This window comes from Entelurus aequoreus, linkage group LG11 (assembly GCF_033978785.1).
Source record: "Entelurus aequoreus isolate RoL-2023_Sb linkage group LG11, RoL_Eaeq_v1.1, whole genome shotgun sequence".
In the NCBI taxonomy this organism is placed as follows: domain Eukaryota; kingdom Metazoa; phylum Chordata; class Actinopteri; order Syngnathiformes; family Syngnathidae; genus Entelurus; species Entelurus aequoreus.
This window is the reverse complement of record NC_084741.1, coordinates 69747085-69770953: the sequence shown is the minus strand read 5'-3', so window position 1 is coordinate 69770953 and position 23869 is coordinate 69747085. Positions and strand designations below refer to the sequence as shown.

General features: G+C 40.4%; 2 protein-coding genes across 7 annotated transcripts in view; one reads left to right on the top strand and one right to left on the bottom strand.

Annotated features, from left to right (window-relative positions):
• Window positions 1-1182: 1182 nt before the first annotated feature.
• Window positions 1183-13211, top strand: tlr21 (toll-like receptor 21). Of its 4 annotated transcripts, none has more exons than XM_062063900.1 (3): window positions 1183-1218; window positions 1579-1622; window positions 8686-13211. In XM_062063900.1, exon 3 carries the CDS (start codon window positions 8749-8751, stop codon window positions 11707-11709), a length of 2961 nt encoding a protein of 986 aa, XP_061919884.1. In that variant the 5' UTR covers window positions 1183-1218; window positions 1579-1622; window positions 8686-8748; the 3' UTR covers window positions 11710-13211. The 4 variants fall into 4 exon arrangements, with proteins under 4 accessions (XP_061919884.1, XP_061919887.1, XP_061919885.1 ...); XM_062063901.1 differs by having other exon boundaries at window positions 1189-1218; window positions 8683-13211; XM_062063902.1 differs by lacking the exon at window positions 1183-1218 and adding an exon at window positions 1448-1498 and having other exon boundaries at window positions 8683-13211.
• Window positions 12959-23869, bottom strand: part of si:dkey-250k15.4 (uncharacterized) — a 23240-nt gene continuing 12329 nt past the window's right edge. The window contains exons 2-5 of one of the 3 annotated variants that reach the window (XM_062063905.1): window positions 22381-22457; window positions 16794-17791; window positions 13878-14002; window positions 12959-13804 (exon numbers count right to left, since the gene is read on the bottom strand). In XM_062063905.1, coding sequence (XP_061919889.1) covers window positions 13250-13804; window positions 13878-14002; window positions 16794-17784 — 1671 coding nt within the window. In that variant the 5' untranslated portion in view covers window positions 17785-17791; window positions 22381-22457 and the 3' untranslated portion in view covers window positions 12959-13249. Of the gene's footprint in view, window positions 13805-13877; window positions 14003-16793; window positions 17792-22380; window positions 22794-23869 lie in introns of those variants that run through there. The other 2 variants (XM_062063904.1, XM_062063906.1) reach the window with 2 other exon arrangements.

Below are 23869 nucleotides of genomic sequence, written 5' to 3'. Positions count from 1 at the left end.
AATTGTTTTTGGAAACTGTGGACGTCATGTCCCCCGGAACAAAGAGGAAAAGAACCATCCGGATTGTTATAGGTGCAAAGTTCAAAAGCCAGCATCTGTGATGGTATGGGGGTGTATTAGTGCCCAAGGCATGGGTAACTTACACATCTGTGAAGGCACCATTAATGCTGAAAGGTACATACAGGTTTTGGAGCAACATATGTTGCCATCCAAGCAACGTTATCATGGACGCCCCTGCTTATTTCAGCAAGACAATGCCACGCCACGTGCTACAACAGCGTGGCTTCGTAGTAAAAGAGTGCGGGTACTAGACTGGCCTGCCTGTAGTCCAGATCTGTCTCCCATTGAAAATGTGTGGCGCATTATGAAGCCTAAAATAGTACAACAGAGACAACTTAAGCTGTACATCAAGCAAGAATGGGAAAGAATTCCACCTAAATAACGTTTACTGAGTGTTGTTAAAAGGAAAGGCCATGTAACACAGTGGTAAAAATGCCCCTGTGCCAATTTTTTTGCAATGTGTTGCCATTAAATTCTAAAGTTAATGATTTGCAAAAAAAAAATGTAGTTTCTCAGTTTGAACATTAAATATCTTGTCTTTGCAGTCTATTCAATTGAATATAGGTTGAAAAAGATTTGCAAATCATTGTATTATGTTTTTATTTACGAATTACACAACATGCCAACTTCACTGGTTTTGGGTTTTGTAGAAAAAGTGAAGCTCTGTGATTACTTTCCAAATGCACCGTGTGTGAGGAAATAGTTGTTATGCAACATACTATGATGGCATTGGTATCATTTCTACACATAATGGCCTCGTCTTCAGCTGTAATTAAAATTATTTTATTCAGCTGAAATAGGCTCCAGAATCACCCGCGACCCCGAAAGGGACAAGCGGTAGAAAACGGATGGAAGGATGTTGAAATTAACCAATTTCTTATTTGCACCTGCATGTTTGTACCCTTCCAATAAATACATTCTATGCAAAAAAAAAAATTGAGTGAGACTTCATTTCTACAGATAAAATATTGTGCATGCATATCTTCTTGACATGCTGTGCTTTCACTCTTGAAATTCAATAGAGCTCTTATGACATTTTGACTGTTTTGAGGTTGTTTTTTAACATTTAGAAGTGGATATGAAAGAAAACACAAAGGTCCTCTTCCTCTTTCTTTTTTAGAAGAGAAATGAGAAGGCAAGACACGATTATTTAAACGGGTAAGTAGAATATACCAGTGTGATTTAATCTTGATGTTTTTTCTATTCATACAATATGCAAAGAATGTGTAAAAGTGTGCTTATGTCGCAAGAATTCATTTTGAGGAATAGAAAAATAGATGCTTTTTTTTTTTCTTTCGGTGAGTCATTGCCATATAAATGTTACAGCTAAGAGAATTGTGTTACAGGTATGTACTGCTGGAATATACAGATGATACGGTTTACAGAGTGTAGGTTTTTGTCATGTTTGGTATCTTGCAGTGAACCTATTAGACAAAAGGTGAGCCGAGGGAAAAGGGAAATGAACACTAATGTGCAGTAATAAGGACATGACCTGATATTTTCATATCACTCTGATAGATGATCGGACCAAGAAGACCTCCGAACTGTGGACTTCGGCTCTGGTAAAAAAAAGCTCATGCTTAAAATCTATCAATGGGGTTAAATGATATAGAATTTATATGATATAGTATAATAGCATAAGCTGTATGGGCATCTTTATTGTCAGTCAAGTTCAATGTCCTTTTCCCCTTAGTTGTGTGGTTCAGTTATATGGACTTTGCTTCACTATAAAGTACATTACATACTACTTTTGGATTTTTAATTGTACTTGAAAAAGGTGATCTGCTACACCAATGTCCTCTATGACTATGACTGAAAAATGGGAAGATGCTGATATAGATTTTTTTTTATCATGTTTGGTTCTCATAAACATGTTCTCACGACACATTAATTTTAGAACATCGTTAAAAAGTAAACTTGGTGGAAGCTTTTAATTTCCATCCATCCATCCATTTTCTACCGCTTGTCCCTATATAAATATTTCCAACAAACTGATACATGATAGTGTTGTCCCGATACCAAATTGTATTTCGATACTTTGATACTTTTCTAAATAAAGGGGACCACAAAAAATTGCCTTATTGGCTTTATTTTGACAAAAAAAATCTTACGGTACATTAAACAAATGTTTCTTATTGCAAGTTTGTCCTTAAATAAAATAGTGAACATACTAGACAACGTGTCTTTTAGTAGTAAGTAAGCAAACAAATGTTCCTAATTTAGTCTGCTGTAACATATTGTGTCATTTTCCATTCTATTATTTTGTCAAAATTATTAAGGACAAGTGGTAGAAAATGAATTATTAATCTACTTGGGGGGCTGCTAATTTTTTGCGTCTTGAGCACAGTACTGCAGTTTGTTGCGTTTGACCAGATGTTCCTCCAAGTGGGATGTAAAACGCTGGTCAGCCCCAAGTTCCTTAGATGACATATAAACTGAACTCAAATGTACCACCAAGCACAGGATAGGTATTTTGTAATTTATTGTCAAATATTTGAGAATAGAGACCAGCCTCGAACAACACATACGAATGCGTAGCCCAAGTTGATCTGACAACATCCCGTAATGCACTCTCCTCTTCAATATCTCCCCCCCCTCGCCCTCACGGCCGCACAGATGCCCATTGTGTCCGTTATCTCAAGTCGGCCCGAGAAGGGAAGCAGGGAGGACTCCTCTTCTCTGCCTCCTACTTCAAGACCGTCCACAGTGCAAGCACTTTGTCATGAGACGATCAAAACAATGAAAAGAGTACAAGATGGAACATTAGCTATTTAAAATATGACTATAGAAATATAGAAAGAAGTAGCTCTTAATTATGGATAAATGTGGATATATGCATCCGTCAAGTTCCATGCACATTCAGCGGTGGGAAAAAAAGTAGATTTAAGAAGATGCACTGCACTAAAATGCCCATAAAAGTGATGTCTCCTGCTTGTTTGAAAACATAGCAAAACGCCACATATAGAATACATGATAACAGGAATGTGCAGTAAATGAGTGTCTCAATGGTGATACTCTGTATATTACATCATACTTGCCAACCCTCCCGTTTTTAGCGGGAGAATCCCGGTATTCAGCGCCTCTCCCGACAACCTCCCGGCAGAGATTTTCTCCCGACAAACTCCCGGTATTCAGCCGAAGCTGGAGGCCACGCCCCCTCCAGCTCAATGCGGACCTGAGACTGAGTGGGGACAGCCTGTTCTCACGTCCGCTTTCCCACAATATAAACAGCTTGCCTAACGAATTCAAACGAATGGAAACAAGAATTTCAGTTCATCCAGGACAGTTCGAAGGGGAAGGTGTATGTTGCCTGTAAATATGTAGAACAGACTTCTCCATTGAACACGGTGGCCGAAATGATATACTCATCATGAACGGAGAAGTTAAACAGGACAATACTGCCATCTAATGGATAGCCACCGGAACACTGAAATTCAAGTATTTCTTTTATGTAAATAAAATAAATAAATATATATATATATATATATATATATATATATGTATATATATATATATATATATATATATATATATATATATGTATATATATATATATATATATATATATATATATATATATATATACACACACACACACAGGTAAAAGCCAGTAAATTAGAATATTTTGAAAAACTTGATTTATTTCAGTAATTGCATTCAAAAGGTGTAACTTGTACATTATATTTATTCATTGCACACAGACTGATGCATTCAAATGTTTATTTCATTTAATTTTGATGATTTGAAGTGGCAACAAATGAAAATCCAAAATTCCGTGTGTCACAAAATTAGAATATTACTTAAGGCTAATGCAAAAAAGGGATTTTTAGAAATGTTGGCCAACTGAAAGTATGAAAATGAAAAATATGAGCATGTACAATACTCAATACTTGGTTGGAGCTCCTTTTGCCTCAATTACTGCGTTAATGCGGCGTGGCATGGAGTCGATGAGTTTCTGGCACTGCTCAGGTGTTATGAGAGCCCAGGTTGCTCTGATAGTGGCCTTCAACTCTTCTGCGTTTTTGGGTCTGGCATTCTGCATCTTCCTTTTCACAATACCCCACAGATTTTCTATGGGGCTAACGTCAGGGGAGTTGGCGGGCCAATTTAGAACAGAAATACCATGGTCCGTAAACCAGGCACGGGTAGATTTTGCGCTGTGTGCAGGCGCCAAGTCCTGTTGGAACTTGAAATCTCCATCTCCATAGAGCAGGTCAGCAGCAGGAAGCATGAAGTGCTCTAAAACTTGCTGGTAGACGGCTGCGTTGACCCTGGATCTCAGGAAACAGAGTGGACCGACACCAGCAGATGACATGGCACCCCAAACCATCACTGATGGTGGAAACTTTACACTAGACTTCAGGCAACGTGGATCCTGTGCCTCTCCTGTCTTCCTCCAGACTCTGGGACCTCCATTTCCAAAGGAAATGCAAAATTTGCTTTCGTTTCCACCATCAGTGATGGTTTGGGGTGCCATGTCATCTGCTGGTGTCGGTCCACTCTGTTTCCTGAGATCCAGGGTCAACGCAGCCGTCTACCAGCAAGTTTTAGAGCACTTCATGCTTCCTGCTGCTGACCTGCTCTATGGAGATGGAGATTTCAAGTTCCAACAGGACTTGGCGCCTGCACACAGCGCAAAATCTACCCGTGCCTGGTTTACGGACCATGGTATTTCTGTTCTAAATTGGCCCGCCAACTCCCCTGACCTTAGCCCCATAGAAAATCTGTGGGGTATTGTGAAAAGGAAGATGCAGAATGCCAGACCCAAAAACGCAGAAGAGTTGAAGGCCACTATCAGAGCAACCTGGGCTCTCATAACACCTGAGCAGTGCCAGAAACTCATCGACTCCATGCCACGCCGCATTAACGCAGTAATTGAGGCAAAAGGAGCTCCAATCAAGTATTGAGTATTGTACATGCTCATATTTTTCATTTTCATACTTTCAGTTGGCCAACATTTCTAAAAATCCCTTTTTTGCATTAGCCTTAAGTAATATTCTAATTTTGTGACACACGGAATTTTGGATTTTCATTTGTTGCCACTTCAAATCATCAAAATTAAATGAAATAAACATTTGAATGCATCAGTCTGTGTGCAATGAATAAATATAATGTACAAGTTACACCTTTTGAATGCAATTACTGAAATAAATCAAGTTTTTCAAAATATTCTAATTTACTGGCTTTTACCTGTATATATATATATATATATATATATATATATATATATATATATATATGAAATACTCGAGTTGGTGAATTCTAGCTGTAAATAACCACGCCCCCAACCACCCCTACCCCCCACCTCCCGATATTGGAGGTCTCAAGGTTGGCAAGTATGTATTACATGCACAATTCCCATTTAAATAAGATGGTGTGCGCCACTTTTCAATTGCACAGGCAGTCCAAGTAGATCACACAACACGACCAATAATAGTACACGCTATTTTGTAGATTGCACATGCTGTTTAGCAGGAGGTATTTGGAGCTTAGTAAATCAGGCCCTAAATTTCTTGGGGGTTTTGCTTCCATTGAACTTGATAACTCAACGTTGTTGTACAAACCCCGTTTCCATATGAGTTGGGAAATTGTGTTGGATGTAAATATAAACGGAATACAATGATTTGCAAATCCTTTTCAACCCATATTCAGTTGAATATGCTACGAAGACAACATATTTGATGTTCAAACTGATAAACTTTTTTTTTTTTTGCAAATAATCATTAACTTTAGAATTTGATGCCAGCAACACGTGACAAAGAAGTTGGGAAAGGTGGCAATAAATACTGATAAAGTTGAGGAATGCTCATCAAACACTTATTTGGAACATCCCACAGGTGTGCAGGGTAATTGGGAACAGGTGGGTGCCATGATTGGGTATAAAAACAGCTTCCCAAAAAATGCTCAGTCTTTCACAAGAAAGGATGGGGCGAGGTACACCCCTTTGTCCACAACTGCGTGAGCAAATAGTCAAACAGTTTAAGAACAACGTTTGTCAAAGTGCAATTGCAAGAAATTTAGGGATTTCAACATCTACGCTCCATAATATCATCAAAAGGTTCAGAGAATCTGGAGAAATCACTGCACGTAAGCGGCATGGCCGGAAACCAACATTGAATGACCGTGACCTTCGATCCCTCAGACGGCACTGTATCAACAAGCGACATCAGTGTGTAAAGGATATCACCACATGGGCTCAAAAAACACTTCAAAAAACCACTGTCACTAAATACAGTTGGTCGCTACATCTGTAAGTGCAAGTTAAAGCTCTACTATGCAAAGCGAAAGCCATTTATCAACAACATCCAGAAACGCCGCCGGCTTCTCTGGGCCCGAGATCATCTAAGATGGACTCATGCAAAGTGGAAAAGTATTCTGTGGTCTGACGAGTCCACATTTCAAATTGTTTTTGGAAATATTCGACATCGTGTCATCCGGACCAAAGGGGAAGCGAACCATCCAGACTGTTATCGACACAAAGTTCAAAAGCCAGCATCTGTGATGGTATGGGGGTGTATTAGTGCCCAAGGCATGGGTAACTTACACATCTGGGAAGGCACCATTAATGCTGAAAGGTACATACAGGTTTTGGAACAACATATGCTGTCATCTAAGCGCCGTCTTTTTCATGGACGCCCCTGCTTATTTCAGCAAGACAATGCCAAGCCACATTCAGCACGTGTTACAACAGCGTGGCTTCGTAAAAAAAGAGTGCGGGTACTTTACTGGCCCGCCTGCAGTCCAGACCTGTCTCCCATCGAAAATGTGTGGCGCATTATGAAACGTAAAATACGACAGCGGAATCCCCGGACTGTTGAACGACTGAAGCTCTACATAAAACAAGAATGGGAAAGAATTCCACTTTCAAAGCTTCAACAATTAGTTTCCTCAGTTCCCAATCGTTTATTGAGTGTTGTTAAAAGAAAAGAACATGCCCTTTCCCAACTACTTTGGCACGTGTTGCAGCCATGAAATTCTAAGTTAATTATTATTTGCAAAAAAATAATAGCGTTTATGAGTTTGAACATCAAATATGTTGTCTTTGTAGTGCATTCAATTGAATATGGGTTGGAAAGGATTTGCAAATCATTGTATTCCGTTTATATTTACATCTAACACAATTTCCCAACTCATATGGAAACGGGGTTTGTACAATTATGAAAAGGTGTTTTATATTGTTGTAATTTCCATTGTGGGAGATAAACAACATCATCACTCCATGGCTGTTCCAAAGAAGTTCCATCCCAAGTTAGTAGTAGCTCAACACCAAATGTACTCATTTTAAATGTTTTAATTTTTCAAAACCGTCTAAATAAAATGTGGCGCTCGCATAAAATGTCAGCAGTTGTTGTTAATGAATAGCTTAGCTTCTCCTTGATTAATGCTGATGTAAGGTATTTTATTGATCAGCAATCAAGCACACCGTTCAGAGTCGTCTTATATTCGGGTCAATGCAGTAATATCCATTTATTACATAACAATACCTTGGGATACGAGTTTAACTGGTTCTGTGACGCAGCTCCTACATGAAATTGGGAAACAGCTTCGCCTATTAATATTCATTGAAATCAATTTAATCAATTTTAACATTCCTTTAAAAAGAAAACCAAACTTTTAGATGAGAAATATTATATAAAAGCAATACAATTGAGTGTACTACAAATAACTACAGTAGTATTATGAAGTAATGTAACAATAATATACATCAGTGGTTCTCAAACTTTACCACCTTAGGAAACACTTGGCTCTCCAAGTACCACCATATTGACAAATATTAACATACAGTAGCGCAATATGCATAAGTATTCATTTAAACAAGACAGAGGTTTTATTTAAATGAGTATATTTAATATTTTTGGCCACTGTACCATTACACAAAGTTTGAACAGTAATAATGTGTTCGAATATAGGAAAATAAAACACAAATCACTTAATTGATTCTTTGGCGTACCTCTAATTGGCACCCGCGTACCACTCGTGATACACATACAACAGTTTGAGAATTACTGATGTACAGCATTTTTCTAGGAGAGCGTTTTGCCACATTATCTCCTTCCCGCTGCTTTTCCGTCAAACACACCATCAGAAGCTTCTCCATATTTCCATGGAAAAAAGTCCGCCGTTTAGACATTTTAAACTCCTTTATCGAATCGTTCTACTCGCTCTACGCTCAAACTACATCACCAAGTCTCCTACGGGCTCGGTCGTGTTTTTGATAATTTACTTTTTGAATTCAATGGATATTATGCACTTTTTCTCAGCACTATCCTTCACACTCACTTTCTTTGTTCCAATGGTTGGAAAAACAAAAGGTATATCGATCTCTAGCAATCACTTATTGCTAGCGAGACCTGATATTTTGGTCGGATCTTAGGGGGTTCACTGCGGCATTCGCTACAACAACTAGTGATGGGGAGGCTCAGAGCCCACATTTTTGTTCATAACCTAAGGCATAACAATTGGCCAAGAGACAGCTTGTATTCTGAAAAAAATTGTAAGCTAGGGCACTCTTAACCCGAGGTACCACTGTGTGTACACATCACATTTCTTTAAAATGAGTTTTTGACGTTTAGTCAAATAAATATTTGGTATCACTTATCTCTAACGTGTGCCATATCCCAGCAGATTTACCTTGACGAACGTCCAAAATTGACATCCAAGGGAGACTGAGGGCAAGAACAAGACACCATGGCATGTGGACACCGCCAGTTGTTGCAACTTGTGGTGGCCCTCATAGCAGCCCAAATGGTGGCCACGTACACCTACCAAAACTGCATCGAGGTCCAGGACTCAAATAAGCAAAGCTTCAAATGTATGAACCGGAAGAAAGCCAACATATCCGCCATTTTGTATGGCCTCCCAGAGTCTGTCGTCAATCTTACCATCTCGAGAAATGATATCCGGAAAATTCCAGACAAGGCCTTTATTAATTTCCACAACATTCAGCAGCTCCAATTGGACAACAACCACTTGAACACTATCGACGAGTTTGCTTTCCACAACTTACATCAACTGCAGTATCTTAATTTGTCCTTCAACAACTTATCCCAACTGAGCTCCTCACTCTTTAAGAGCCTACAGAATCTCACTTTTCTCTCGCTGAGAGGCAATAAATTACAGCAGCTTCCAGAGGAGATTTTTTCGGCTGTCTTCAAGCTCGACACGTTAAGACTGACGGAAAACCTCCTAACCAACTTTTCAGGGATTGTTGAGTCTGTGTCACACTTAAGCAAACTGCAAACACTGGACCTTTGTTTCAACAAGTTGACCTCTCTGCACCACTCCAATATTTCCCTTCCCAAATCGCTTGCTAAATTATTAATCTGTCATAACAATCTTTCCAAATTAGAATGCGACACTTCCTTCCTCAAATGGGTTTGGCTTTTGGATCTGTCTTACAATTCCGAACTACAGGCAATGGCCTTTAAGGGAATGGACCTTATGCAAACCAACTACCTGAACCTGCGCTCAACCAAGGTAAAGGTAGTGACGCTTTTAAACATCACCAAGATCAACTTTGGTCATGTGGACTTTACTGGCACAGGTCTACACAATGAAGGTCTGCTCAGGGAGCTGTGCAAGATGCTGAGTTGTAAGGTGCCAAGTATTAAAAAAATGCGTCTGGGTGTCAATCACATTAGAAACCTAAACTGTTACACACTGTCTGACTGCCCAAAGATCAGTGAGTCTCTGGATCTATCATACAACAGTCTGACTTCAAAGAACAATAACAGTTTACACTGTTTAGGTTTTCTGGGGAAGAATGTTTTTTTGAAAAACATTAACTACGAACATAACCTACTGACAACCCTGAAGACTTGCAGGACAAAGAAACGTTTCTATAGTATTGAAAACCTCAGCTTCCGCTATAACCGCATCTTGCTGATCAGTAAAAATGCTTTCATTCACACACCAAACATCACAACCCTAAAGTTAAACATCAACAATGTTGCTTATCTTGATAAACATGCGCTGGATGGACTAAAGAGGCTTGAGACGCTGCGTTTGGACAACAACCTCTTAACCGACTTGTTCCAATCCACTTTTAAAGATTTGATTGCTCTGCAAACCCTCAACCTGCGCAACAATCGTATATCGGTAATTTTCAACAGAACCTTCCATAGCCTTGGCAAGCTGACAACACTGGACCTCGGGGGGAATAAGATCAGTAATTTTCAGTCATCTGCACTTGAGGGACTCAAAAGTCTCTCAAAATTCTACTTGGATGGAAACAATCTGAAAAAGATTGACATGTCTCTCCATCACGTATTTCAGGATACACTGACAGTGTTGGACTTAGAAGGAAATTTGATTCGCTTTTTCAAGCCAAATGTCAACCCACCATTTGTGAACTTCAGTAAACTTCAAGATTTGAAGTTGAGTGGCCAGCGTCCACACGGCCTCACGCTTTTGCCTCACGCTTTTTTCCGCGGCCTCTGCAACCTGACTTCTCTTTATCTCACCAACAACCAAATCTCTGACATTGCAGACGATGCCTTTGACGACCTGACAAGTTTGCACTTCCTCACGCTGGATGGGTGCTGCAATGGGAATATGGCGCTGAAACCGGGAGTCTTTAAAAACCTTAAAAAATTGACCGTATTTATTTTAGAGAATGCTGGTATTCAGACCTTCTCAAAAGATGTTTTTGGCAATCTGACCATGTTGAACAAGCTGCAGCTCAATCACAACGGCATGCAGAGCTTTGATGTCGAGGTGTTGGAAAGTCTTCCCAATCTGCGCTACTTGGACATACGCAACCTCCCTCTCAGTTGCACCTGCAGCAACAGCTGGTTGCAAAACTGGACGCTGCACAACCCAAATGTCCAGGTGGTATACGTTTACAATCTGTCGTGCCCAAAAGGTGACGAACACAGCTTCTACAACTATGACACCAGAGTCTGCTACATCGACCTCGCGGAGTATCTTTTCTTTAGCACAGCAGTCGTGGCCGCTCTGTTCACGGCCGCCCCGATACTTTACGTCAAGCTTTACTGGAAAATGAAGTATGGCTACTATGTGTTCCGTTCCTGGTTTGGTGAGCGGTGGCGCAGGCTTAAAGAGGAGGAAGAGAACTGCGCGTATGATGCATTTATTTCCTATAACTCCAACGACGAAGAATGGGTCATGGAGCAGTTGCTGCCCAACCTGGAGGGCAAAGGCTCGTCATTTAAACTTTGCCTACATCATAGGGACTTTGAGCCTGGCCGGGACATCGTGGACAATATTGTCACAGCTGTGTACGGTAGTCGCAAAACCATTTGTGTCGTGAGCAGGAATTTCCTCCAAAGTGAGTGGTGCTCCCTGGAAATCCAACTGGCCAGCTACCGGCTCTTTGACGAGCACCGAGACGTCCTCCTGCTCATCTTCTTGGATACAATCACCGAGCGCCAAATGTCCTCTTACCACCGCATGAGGAAGGTCATGCTGAAGAAGACGTATCTGCGGTGGCCCGGCTCAGATGGCATTAATCCCATGCAGGCCCAAGACTTGTTCTGGAATCAGCTTCGTAGGGCGATGAAGACAGGGAGCAAAGTGGAAACGGAGTCCGATGACGTCGAAGACGGTGGTGCAGCTCCGGACAACTACGATTTCAGAGATTCTGATACTCACACTCTAATTGCAGACGAAAACTTTTATACATCTTGAAATTTGATCTGTATGTCTTTCTACAACACTGTGATATTGCAATGCTTTTCTAGTTTACTGTACAGTGGAACCTTCAAAGTCGAAACCCATCCATCCATTTTCTACCGCTTGTCCCTTTCGGGGCCGCGGGGGGTGCTGGAGCCTATCTCAGCTACACTCTGGACAAGTCGCCACCTCATCGCAGGGCCAACACAGATAGACAGACAACATTCACACTCACATTCACACACTAGGGCCAATTTAGTGTTGCCAATCAACCTATCCCCAGGTGCATGTTTTTGAAGGTGGGAGGAAGCCGGAGTACCCGGAGGGAACCCACGCAGTCACGGGGAGAACATGCAAACTCCACACAGAAAGATCCCGAGCCCGGGATTGAACTCAGGACCTTTGTATTGTGGGGCACATGCACCAATTCCTTTAAATCTCTAAAAACAAGGCTCAAATGTTTGAGTGGCATCACATTGGAGCACAACAAATCTGATGAGATTTTTTAAAAATTACAAAACATTCATATCAGCAGTTGCTATAAAATAATACTTAGTTACATTATCCGCAAAAAACAGCCTGTAAATGGCATTTTTGAAGGGTTGACACTTAGTTTTACGATGCACTTCATTTCTCTTTCCAATTATATATCAGTTAGGATTGTTCAACTATTACCTACTAAATAATTTCCAATTAGTAGTGTAAAAAAAATAAATCACATTTTCAGATTAATCGCGATTCTTATCTGTAATGATTCTTAATTTTAAAAAAAATAAAAAATTTAAATCATTTTTAAACCTTTTCATTTTTTGCCCCCAAACTGTCCAGTCCAGCCACTCAGGAAAATCATATTGTTGATAGAGATGCCCATATCTGCAGTACATATTTACTATAGAAATGAGAAGTGTTGGATACTATTCTTATTGCCTTATTAGTATTTGACTTTATTACATGTTTAGGGAAGCATTTTATTAAACAGAACCAGTTTTCTTTTAACTAATTTAGAAATTGATCAGAGCTGTTTATCTATTTTATGGTGAAATGTAGTTAATCATAGAACAGCATCCAACGTTATGAAAAAAAGTATAGATTTTGAATCGAGAATCGTTTTAAATCGAGAATCGTTTCTGAATCAAATAGTCACCCTCAAGAATCGAATTGAATCACATTGTGTGGTGCCCAAAGATTCCCAGGCCTTTTTCCTATAATATTTTTTTTAATGCAGGAATAAAAAACAACTTCCCGATAAACGGTTCACTTTGGAGGTTCAAAATATCTTGTATTTCTGTTTTTATATGTCTTTTAATGATACTGAATGTTTTTTTCTTTTGTTTTTGCAAACCAGCACATTAACATTATGATGAATGCCAAACAATTCCAAATATTCTCCAACTAATGTGTTAACATACTTGTCTACATATCCTCCATTGATGCAAAAAACACACCTTTTCTTTTAAATTTCTTTATCTCTGCAAAATTCTATGTTTTTTACTTCTATGTTTTAAATGAAAATAAATGAGCACACAGTGAAGAAAAAGAGAAGTCGTGAGTGAGTTCAATACAGTCTCATGGGGGGAAAGCACCAGCGGTCAGGGCTTGGCAAAGGTGTTAGTGAAACTGTAGGGTCTTTTTCAAGTGTGTAAGATGGCGGGTAGTGAATCCTGTCGCTGTGGCGGGAATGGAGGGATGTTAATGTGGGAGGCTGACTGAACTGGCTGAACAGCGGTAGATGACTTTGGGCAGAGAAAGTCGGGGCAAAATAATATTTTTCACTTTCAAGTACCGGTAAGTCACGCTCAAGGGGAAACTGTTCTAACGAGTATCTACCTGTCGGGTCATGGCAGCTCCTGTGACTCCTCCTCTCGTCTCTGAAGCTGTCCTGAAAGGGATTGAATGCGGCCGACATTTCGCTTCCAGGCCGGTCAAAGTGGAGGTGCCGAGGGGCCGAACTTTTTACTCTCCAGGCAGGAGACGTGGCAAACAGGTGATGACTCGACGACGCCGTGGAGGAGCCAAAGTCCATTCTGAAGTCCGGAGACAAACTCGGTCTGAAGATGTTTTCTAAGAAGCCTGCCGAGGTTTCCATGGGGCTTGCTGGCCAGCCAGCTGCCTTCACAGGAGACAAAAGTTGTATACATCAAGTCATTAAAAAACGGCTTGTCAAGCACATTTTGAGCACCTACTGTGGGCTGTGGACTGAGCTCCCAAGGAAAATGTTTCCTTTCTGGGGTTTCCAAAGCTGTAGCACCCTTGGTGCCAAAACAGGACTGGACGACAGAGGTGATTTGAAAAGGTGCTGGGAATCCGTCTGGAATTTTTTTTTTAAAGATAAAAAAACTGTCATTATCTAGTCTACAATACAGACAGAAGACATACAATCAGGCAAGATTCATCATCAACAATAAGTAAATAAGTATGTAGATCCTTCATCTTCATCAAAATATTGCAACTTTATTATGCTTTCATTTTTCAGGTTAGTGAAGATACTCTGAATCGTTTTGGGAGAAATTGTTTGGTGCCACCTGTCGATTTGCATGTAGATTATAAATCATCAGCAACCAACTTCTCTTTATTTATTTGTTTTATAACTTATTTTTTTAATCTCGTTCCCTTTTTTTTTTTAAGGAAAAAAAAAAAACATCTTTAATTCAGAACACGTCATTGTCTTTTTCTACAACTTTTAAAGGCTGCATCGCTCAAAAGAGGAAATTAGGTGCACCAAGGGTGTGTTTACTTATATAATTATTTCGGTATTTATAGGCGGGAAGTGGCATGGACTGCCGCTATTTGACGACCTGCTGAACACTCTGTAGTGGTGTTTGACGTCACATTTATGATTACGCCTTCCTCTTTCAATATGAGGAGAGTGTTACAGACTACTTTATTGTTCCAACATATTATATTAGCATTCCCTAACTGATTTCTACACTCCAACATTTAAATGTGACTTTAAAACATGGCCTTTACAGTTTATAAAAGTTTTACAACAGCAACAATTTGAGCCTGGAACACATTGCTCTTACACCTGAAAATAAGGCAGTATTTTTTTCCAGGCGAAAAAGTCTGCAAAAGATGGGTCGTCTCATATTTGGATTTGGGATTTAATCATGCACCCCAACAACTTCTCCTCATGCATACCTATCAACCGTCCCGTTTTCCAGGAAAGTAAAATATGTTATCCTTTTCCCCCCAGCGTCTTGCAGTTTCTGTATTTTTACCTTCCACAGCTAAATACTTTTTAATGCCTTTTTTTTTAATGTCACTTAATACAAATGTAATGCTCATGTTCTACTGACGGTAGTTATTATATATAGTCAAAAGCTAACAACTGTCTGTACAGACAACATTTTAGGCATTTGACAATGATAATCTTGAATAGTAGAAAAGTTTATAGGGAATTAGAATTGGCTCCCATGACTGTTTAATCTGAAAATGTAATATAATTTTTCTGTAGCGGTAGCAGTAGCTGCCAGTTGTGGTGGCGACAGCAGAAGCTTGGTTGTAAGCTTGGTCACAGCAAAGAAATTTGGCACCATAAACTGCTGCCTGCCTTTACAGTAATTGCCACCATGTGATTAGATAATAACGTATGATTTCCCGGCATTAAACATTTTTAATGCCTCTGTACATTGAATTAAATGTTTTATTTTTAGGTCTAATTTTTGCAAAATCAATTTAATTCATTTTAATGCTTTTCAATGACATTTTATTATTTTACCCATTTACTTTTTTTCATTTGTTTGAAACACCATTTTCGTGTACTTTGTATGATTTTGTCCTGTTTTTTTCTGTTGTATTAGCTTGACTATTCGCACCACTAACTCAATATACTTTACATGCTTCGGAGTTTGAAATGAATCATTAGTTTTCTTTGTGCAATGAGATGTTATTTAAAATACATAACTTTTTTAATTTCAGCAGACATATTAGGTTTATTTGCACAAAGTATAGGTATCGACAATACCATCCTGAATTTTACTCAGAATGGGATCGAAAAGAAATTCGGTGGTATCGCACATCACTAACAAAATTTAATGAATGAAAACTAATTTTACTGACAATCAAAAAATGGTTAAAAGTAGAGATGTCTGATAATGGCTTTTTTGCCTATATCCGATATTCCGATATTGTCCAACTCTTAATTACCGATTCCGATATCAACCGATACCGATATATACAGTCATGGAATTAACACTTTATTATGCCTAATTTTGTTGTGATGCCCCGCTGGATGCATTAAACAATGTAACAAGGTTTTCCAAAATAAATCAACTCAAGTTATGGAAAAAAATGCCAACATGGCACTGCCATATTTATTATTGAAGTCACAAAGTGCATGATTTTTTTTAACATGCCTCAAACCGGCAGCTTGGAATTTGGGACATGCTCTCCCTGAGAGAGCATGAGGAGGTTGAGGGGGGGCGGGGCGTAGGAGGTGGCGGGGGGTGTATATTGTAGCGTCCCGGAAGAATTAGTGCTGCAAGGGGTTCTGGGTATTTGTTCTGTTGTGTTTATGTTGTGTTACGGTGCGGATGTTCTCCCGAAATGTGTTTGTCATTCTTGTTTGGTGTGGGTTCACAGTGTGGCGCATATTTGTAACAGTGTTAAAGTTGTTTATACGGCCACCCTCAGTGTGACCTGTATGGCTGTTGACCAAGTATGCATTGCATTCACTTGTGTGCGTGAAAAGCCGTACATATTATGTGACTGGGCCGGCACGCAAAGGCAGTGCCTTTAAGGTTTATTGGCGCTCTGTCCTTCTCCCTACGTCCGTGTACCACTCCGTACAGCGGCGTTTTAAAAAGTCATACATTTTACTTTTTTAAACTGATACTGATAATTTCCGATATTACATTTTGAAGCATTTATCGGCCGATAATATCGGCGGTCTGATATTATCGGACATCTCTAGTTGAAAGAGATTAATTTTGTTTTAAAAAAATGGTGAGAAGAGGTCTCCAAAAAGAAGGCATTAACTATGATTTTGAAATCCACCAAACAAATTGGAAGAAGAGAATTGTGGGACGGCAGTGGGAGTTTTAGCTGGCATTTAGAGCCTTGCATTGCTTACCTGGCATTTAGAGCCTTGCATTGCTTACCTGGTGACCAGAGTCTGTGCTCATCTTTGCGAGCCACCTTCTGAGTCAGGCTTTGCTTTTCAAAATGGGGGCAGCAGTGTGTTCGCATGTGGAGAAGGTTCTGCTGGAGGTGCGGCCCGTGCGCTTCCTGCAGGGCGTGCAGCAGCACCTCCTTGCTCTCCGTCACCAGGTCTCGCCTCCTCATGAAGGGAAAGCGCAAAGTGGCACACAAACGCTGCCCCAACGAGCTGACGGACTTGGACACCAAATCTTCTCTTTGAGCGTCGGTGCCGGTTTCCACGGTGACCGAGCTGTGGGGCCAATGGGCGCTCGGGCTGATAATGAGAACAGGGGGCTGGCAGTCAAGAGGGCCCTGGTTCTTGGGGGTGTGCTCCTCAGAAGACACTATCTGGGGTGGCGTCTTCTCCATTGGTTCCTGGAAGGGAAGATTTGTCTCTCCGCTGTTCTTGTGTGCTTTTGAGCTTTCACCACTTGCTGATGAATGACGCTGTTGCTGCTGGCCCGGTGTGATGTCGGACGCCTGACTGTTACAACACTGAAGTATTTTCTTCTCACATGCGTCGCCTTTTTCAAAGGGATCATTCTCCGCATTGTGAGATGTTGAAGCTGCCTTCTTCTTCTTCTTGTGAGCCTCCGCTTCACCGGGGACTTTGTTCTGCTGCTCCAGTAACAAGCGCTCAATGTCGATAGATTTCACCTCGTGGTTGAAGAGCCCGTGGTGGCCGATGAGGCGGGCTGTCGTGATGATGCTCGGTTCTTGTGTGGGAGGAGGCACCTCCGAGCACTCCCTCCTGGGAGCGCAGCATTGAGAGTGCCGGCAGTTGTTCAGATGCGCCACGTCTTGGCTGCTGGGATGGTGGCAGTGATGCTGGTGGGGTTTGGCTTCCTTGCCGACACCTCTCATCTGGCTGCGCTCCTTACGTGACTTCAGACGCTTCATTTTGTGCTTGGCATCCGTGTCACATTTGCATTTTCCATCCATGTGGCTCATCCTGACCCTTGTGGAGACAAAACCAGGAATTCCAGTCAACTGTTTGTATTGTGTCCGTTATACAGTCGTGGTCAAAAGTTTACATATTCTTGTGAAGGACATAAAGTCATGGCTGTCTTAAGTTTCCAATAATTTCTACAACTCTTATTTTTTTGTGATAGAGTGATTGGAGCACATACTTCTATGAATTTATTATGGGTCTACTGAAAATGTGACCAAATCTGCTGCGTCAAAAGTACCGTATTTTTCGGAGTATAAGTCACTCCGGAGTATAAGTCGCACCGGAGTATAAGTCGCACCGGAGTATAAGTCGCACCGGCCGAAAATGCATAATAGAGAAGGAAAAAAAACACATATAAGTCGCACTGGAGTATAAGTCCCATTTTTTGGGGAAATTTATTTGATAAAACCCAACACCAAGAATAGACATTTGAAAGGCAATTTAAAATTAAAGCTGCAAGCAGCGTTGGACGGGTCCGCATTTTGGCCGGTGCTAGTCCTAGGTGTCCCAATACTTTTGTCCAGTGGTAGTCCTGAGTGAGACCTACATAGAGGTTTTTGTTTCGTGTCTCTACAATATTCGTACTGGGAGTTAGATACTTTTGTGTAGTGTACCTACCTTCTCTACGTTCTGTGCTCACGCTGGTGCTTTCTGCTTTTAAGCAGCCATCTTAAAACAACAGCAGCGGAGCAACTTTAGTGCTGCGGGTCTTTGAAGGCTCGTAAAATCAAAACGGTAGCACGAATCAAAACGCTTTCGTCAACTTTCAATCAGAAGGGTTCAATCTCTCTCCTGTAGCAGTTTGAAGCCGAAACGACAAACGCGCTCAGAGGAGATAACGTTTGATGTTTGGTGACCGGTTGTAACAAAAATTTTGTTTTGAAGGAGGAATAGCAAACTTCCTGTTGATTTTTGCTGAAGGATGTCAATCTATGAAATGTAGGTCTAGGTGAGACCTACATAGAGGTATTTGTTTCATGTCTCTAAGACGTTCCTACCGGAAGTTACAAGCAGTTTTGTCTGAGTTTTCCTCTAAAAAGCAGTTTTGTCTCGGTTTTATTCAAAAATTGCGCTAGAGCGCAATTTTGAGCTTTGGGGTTTGGTTTTTTTTTAGATCGCAATTTCCACCAGTCCCGATGTGTGTGAGAATTTTGGTGAGTTTTGATGTATTTTAAAGGGGTCAAATTACAGCTCAAAGAGGCAAAAATGAGTTTTTTTAGTACAATTTTGTCTTGAAGGGGAAATTGCCAACTTCCTGTTGGTTTTTGCCCGAGGATGTAAAATTATGAAATGTAGGTCTAAGTCTGACCTACATAGAGGTTTTTGTTTCATGTCTCTACAACCTTCCTAGTGGGAGTTACAGGCAGTTTGTTTTTGTTTTTTCCTAGGGGGCGCTAGAGCGCAATTTTGATTTTTGGGGAGTTACAGGCAGTTTGTTTTTGTTTTTTCCTAGGGGGCGCTAGAGCGCAATTTTGATTTTTGGGGTTTGGTTTTTTTATTAACTTGCAATTTTCGCAGGTCCTGATGTGTGTGTCAAATTTGGTGAGTTTTGAAGCATGTGAAGTGGGTCAAATTGCAGCTCGAAGAGGCGGCCGGTATAATAATAATAATAATAATAATAATAATAATAAAAAACATTACAATAACAATAGGTTCCTTTGTAACCAGTACAAAGGACTCCCTGTGGGAGTCCTTTGTACAGGGTACAGGGCGGACCCTAATAAATAAAGAATAGTGAACAACAGGCTGAATAAGTGTACGTTATATGAGGCATAAATAACCAACTGAGAACGTGCCTGGTATGTTAACGTAACATATTATGGTAAGAGTCATTCAAATAACTACCAACCCCTTTTATGGCTAATTGGGCTTGGGTCGCAAGCTAAGGTCTGATCATCCTGTAGCTGGCCGCCTCTGGAGAGGGTGTATAGTGTTAAAGGCCGAAACATCCAATGATCCAGAGGAACACTACTGATGATGCGCACCCGTAAATTTGATCCGTCAGGTCTTCATTTCACGTTCACTGTTATAGTCATTTTAATGTGTTAATTCAATTTATGCATTTGTGTTTCGCACAAGAGGTAGAACATCTCACTCTGTGTTTTCTGGGATCTAACATATAGAACATGCTATACGTTTACCAAACAATCTGTCACTCCTAATCGCTAAATCCCATGAAATCTTATACGTCTAGTCTCTTACGTGAATGAGCTAAATAACATTATTCGATATTTTACGGTAATGTGTTAATAATTTCACACATAAGTCGCTCCTGAGTATAAGTCGCAACTATGAAAAAAACTGCGACTTATAGTCCGAAAAATACGGTATGCTAGATCCACTCGACGTCCATTGCACCGGTCGCCCTCTCCAAGGTTTCTCATTGTCATCCCGCTGGGTTGAGTTTTTCCTTGCCCTGATGTGGGATCTGAACCGAGGATGTCGTCGTGGCTTGTGCAGCCCTTTGAGACACTTGTGATTTAGGGCTATGTAAATAAACTTTGATTGATGATTGATTGATGTAACCAAATATTAAAGGCCTACTGAAAGCCACTACTACCGACCACGCAGTCTGATAGTTTATATATCAATGATGAAATCTTAACATTGCAACACATGCCAATACGGCCGGGTTAACTTATAAAGTGACATTTAAAATTTTCCGCTAAACTTCCGGTTCGAAACGCCTCTGAGGATGACGTATGTGCGTGACGTCAATCATTGAAACGGAAGTATTCGGACACCATTGAAGTCCATACGAAATAGCTCTGTTTTCATCTCATTATTCCACAGTATTCTGGACATCTGTGTTGGTGAATCTGTTGCAATTTGTTCATTGCATTATGGAGAAAGAAGCTGAGCAAGCAAAGAAGAAAGTTGTCGGTGCGAAGCGTCTATTTTGCGAGGGAAGTCAGCAGCACCACGTACACAGCCGGCGCTTCTTTGTTTACATTCCCGAAAGATGCAGTCAAGATCGAAGAACTGGGACAACAGAGACTCTTACCAGGAGGACTTTGATTTGGATACACAGTTGCGATACCGTGAGTACACAGCTGCGCTTCCAAACATTTGATCGCTTGCTATAACTAGCTCGAGCTAGTAGCTAGGAGCTAGCATAACAAGCTAGCTCTTTGTGGCATATTAAATATAAGCCTGGTTGTGCTGTGGCTAATAGAGTATATATATGTCTTGTGTTTATTTACTGTTGTAGTCATTCCCAGCTGAATATCAGGTCCCACCCGCGCGCTTCCAAACATTTGATCGCTTGCCCGTACGTGCGTGTCACGTACGTAACTTTGGTTAAATATATAAGCTTTATGAACCTTGGGTTAAGTGAACGGTCCTTTGGGCTGAGTGAGTGTGTGTGTTGTGCAGGTGTTTGAATTGTATTGGCGGGTTTTATGGACGGGATCCTGTCCATATAACCCGCTCGAGCTAGTAGCTAGGAGCTAGCATAACAAACACCTAGGTGTTTGTTATGCTAGCTCCTAGCTACTAGCTACATAACAAACACCTAGGTGTTTGTTATGCGGGGTTAATTTGTGGCATATTAAATATAAGCCTGGTTGTGTTGTGGCTAATAGAGTATATATATATATGTCTTGTGTTTATTTACTTTTGTAGTCATTCCCAGCTGAATATCAGGTCACCCCCGCCTCTCACAGCATCTTCCACTCCCCACTAGTCCTTCACTTGCACTTTCCTCATTTACAAATCTTTCATCCTCGCTCAAATGAATGGGGAAATTGTCGCTTTCTCGGTCCGAATCTCTCACTTCTGGCGGCCATCATTGTAAACAATAGGGAACTTTGCGTATATGTTCAACTGACTACGTCACGCTACTTCCGGTAGGGGCAAGCCTTTTTTTTATCAGATACCAAAAGTTGCGATCTTTATCGTCGTTGTTCTATACTAAATCCTTTCAGCAAAAATATGGCAATATCGCGAAATGATCAAGTATGACACATAGAATAGATCTGCTATCCCCGTTTAAATAATAAAATGTCATTTCAGTAGGCCTTTAACATTGATGTATGTATACTTTTGACCCAGCAGATTTGCTCACATTTTCAGTAGACCCATAATAAATTCATAAAAGAACCAAACTTCATGAATGTTTTTTTGTGACCAAAAACTATGCGCTCCAATCGCTCTATCACAAAAAAATAAGAGTCGTAGAAATGATTGGAAACTCAAGACAGCCATGACATTATGTTCTTTACAACTGTGTATGTTCTTGTTTCACACAATGATCGTGAATGATAGGCACCATTGCAAAAAAAGTGCAAGGATTTAAGGATCATCATGGAGTTGTGTTGGGACTCTTTATCATGTATTACACAACTGTTTCCCAAGTGAGGGATCTGCCTATGTGAGTGAGGGGGGATTTGAACCGCAGCACCCCAGTGCTGGCAGCACTCGTGTAGTACAACAATCCCTTTGCTGTATTTACTTGTGACAACATGGCTGCGTGCTGAATCATTTTCAGTGGAAAGGGACAAGCGGTAGGAAAATGGATGGAAGGGTGGAGTACATGTAGACTGCTACACAACTTTCTATGTAGATGAGTGTGTACTCGTACAGTATTTACTTACAGACTGACGTCGCCATCTACCGGAGGTCAGCCATTAGAGGCAAAGACTTCTTCATCAGCCGAGGAGGAATCTTTGCCCTGAAATCAACCAACTTCACTAAATTTGTAGAAATCGATTATCACGAACGTTAGCTTGTCACGGTTAGCCAACAGGTGCATCGTTCACGTGCGGCACACCTGAATGGAGTTACAGCATCCGGCGGTTAAGTTATTTCACAGATACAACAGTAAACTAACTTAATGAAGAGTCCACGTAAAACAATTTCAACTCGACGATAGTGGTCGATGAGCGTTTAACCGACATTACGGCAGGTTTATACTGTATTGTAACGTTTTAACGGCCGTTATTAACGTGACTGCGCACATCTAGCGCAGTTATGACGCTCACTGACGTCATCAAAGTGGGTCAGTTCATATAGACCCCAAAGCATTGCAAAGGGGGCGGGGGATACACAGTTATAATCGTTTTTCTCCGGTTTTCTCAAATAAAACGAAATAATATTGTAACCGAGGGTTTGTATATGTCGCCTATGCTGTATAAAACTACAAAATAACAAACACGGAGGCTCCAGTTTTACTCGAGGACCACTTTATTTAGTTTGTTTTCAAAACTCCGCTCCACCACACCGTGTCACCACTTCCGCTCTTAGCGCCTTCAAAATAAGAGCTCAAGGCATATACTGTATAACAGCTTATAACAGGAACTTAACATCACAAAGAGGCAAGTCCATAAAAATAAGTTACAATATTATACATCATTTTTTTTAAATTTTTTGTCCTGTCCAGCTTCTCAGGCAAATCATATAGTTGATGTAGATGCCCATATCGGCTGTACAAATTTACTTTACAAAAGAGAAGTGTGGGATACTTCTCTTGTTGCCTTATTTGTATTTGACTTTATTAAATGGATTTATATTATTATTTGGTGCAGGAGGGGATAGAAAGAGGAAAAAAAGGAAGACAGAGTGGAACTCGACTCAAACTAGTTGAAAAACTTATTCGGGTCTTACCATTTAGTGGTCAATTGTACGGAATATGTACTGTACTGTGCAATCTACTAATAAAGTCTCAATCAATCAATCAATCAAAACAGAGGGGGAAATTGTGGGGACAAGAGAGGGATAAGACAGAGAGACAAAAACAACAACAGCAAACGCAACAATAACAATAACAACAATAATGGAACAACATCAGCAAATAGGATATGTACAAATATGATGGTAAAAGTGATAGCAAAGAAGCAGTTAGTGAAATAAATAATACAGAAATGACAATGAGCATTATTATACTACAAATGGAGACATAAATACCAATAGAAATAGCACTATTGATAATGAATAATAACAATAATTACCTCTATTATCAACAATACAATTGTTCAAATGCAACAATACACATATGTAATGATAACTTGAAATACAAAAGAAAGCAGATAAATGGAGGGGAAGAAAGAGAAGCAATATTCAATCAATCAATCAATCAATCAATGT

What these genes read in the sequence shown, in the direction of transcription:
- tlr21 (XM_062063900.1), top strand. Translation starts at nt 8,749, where the DNA reads ATGGCATGTGGACACCGCCAGTTGTTGCAACTTGTGGTGGCCCTCATA.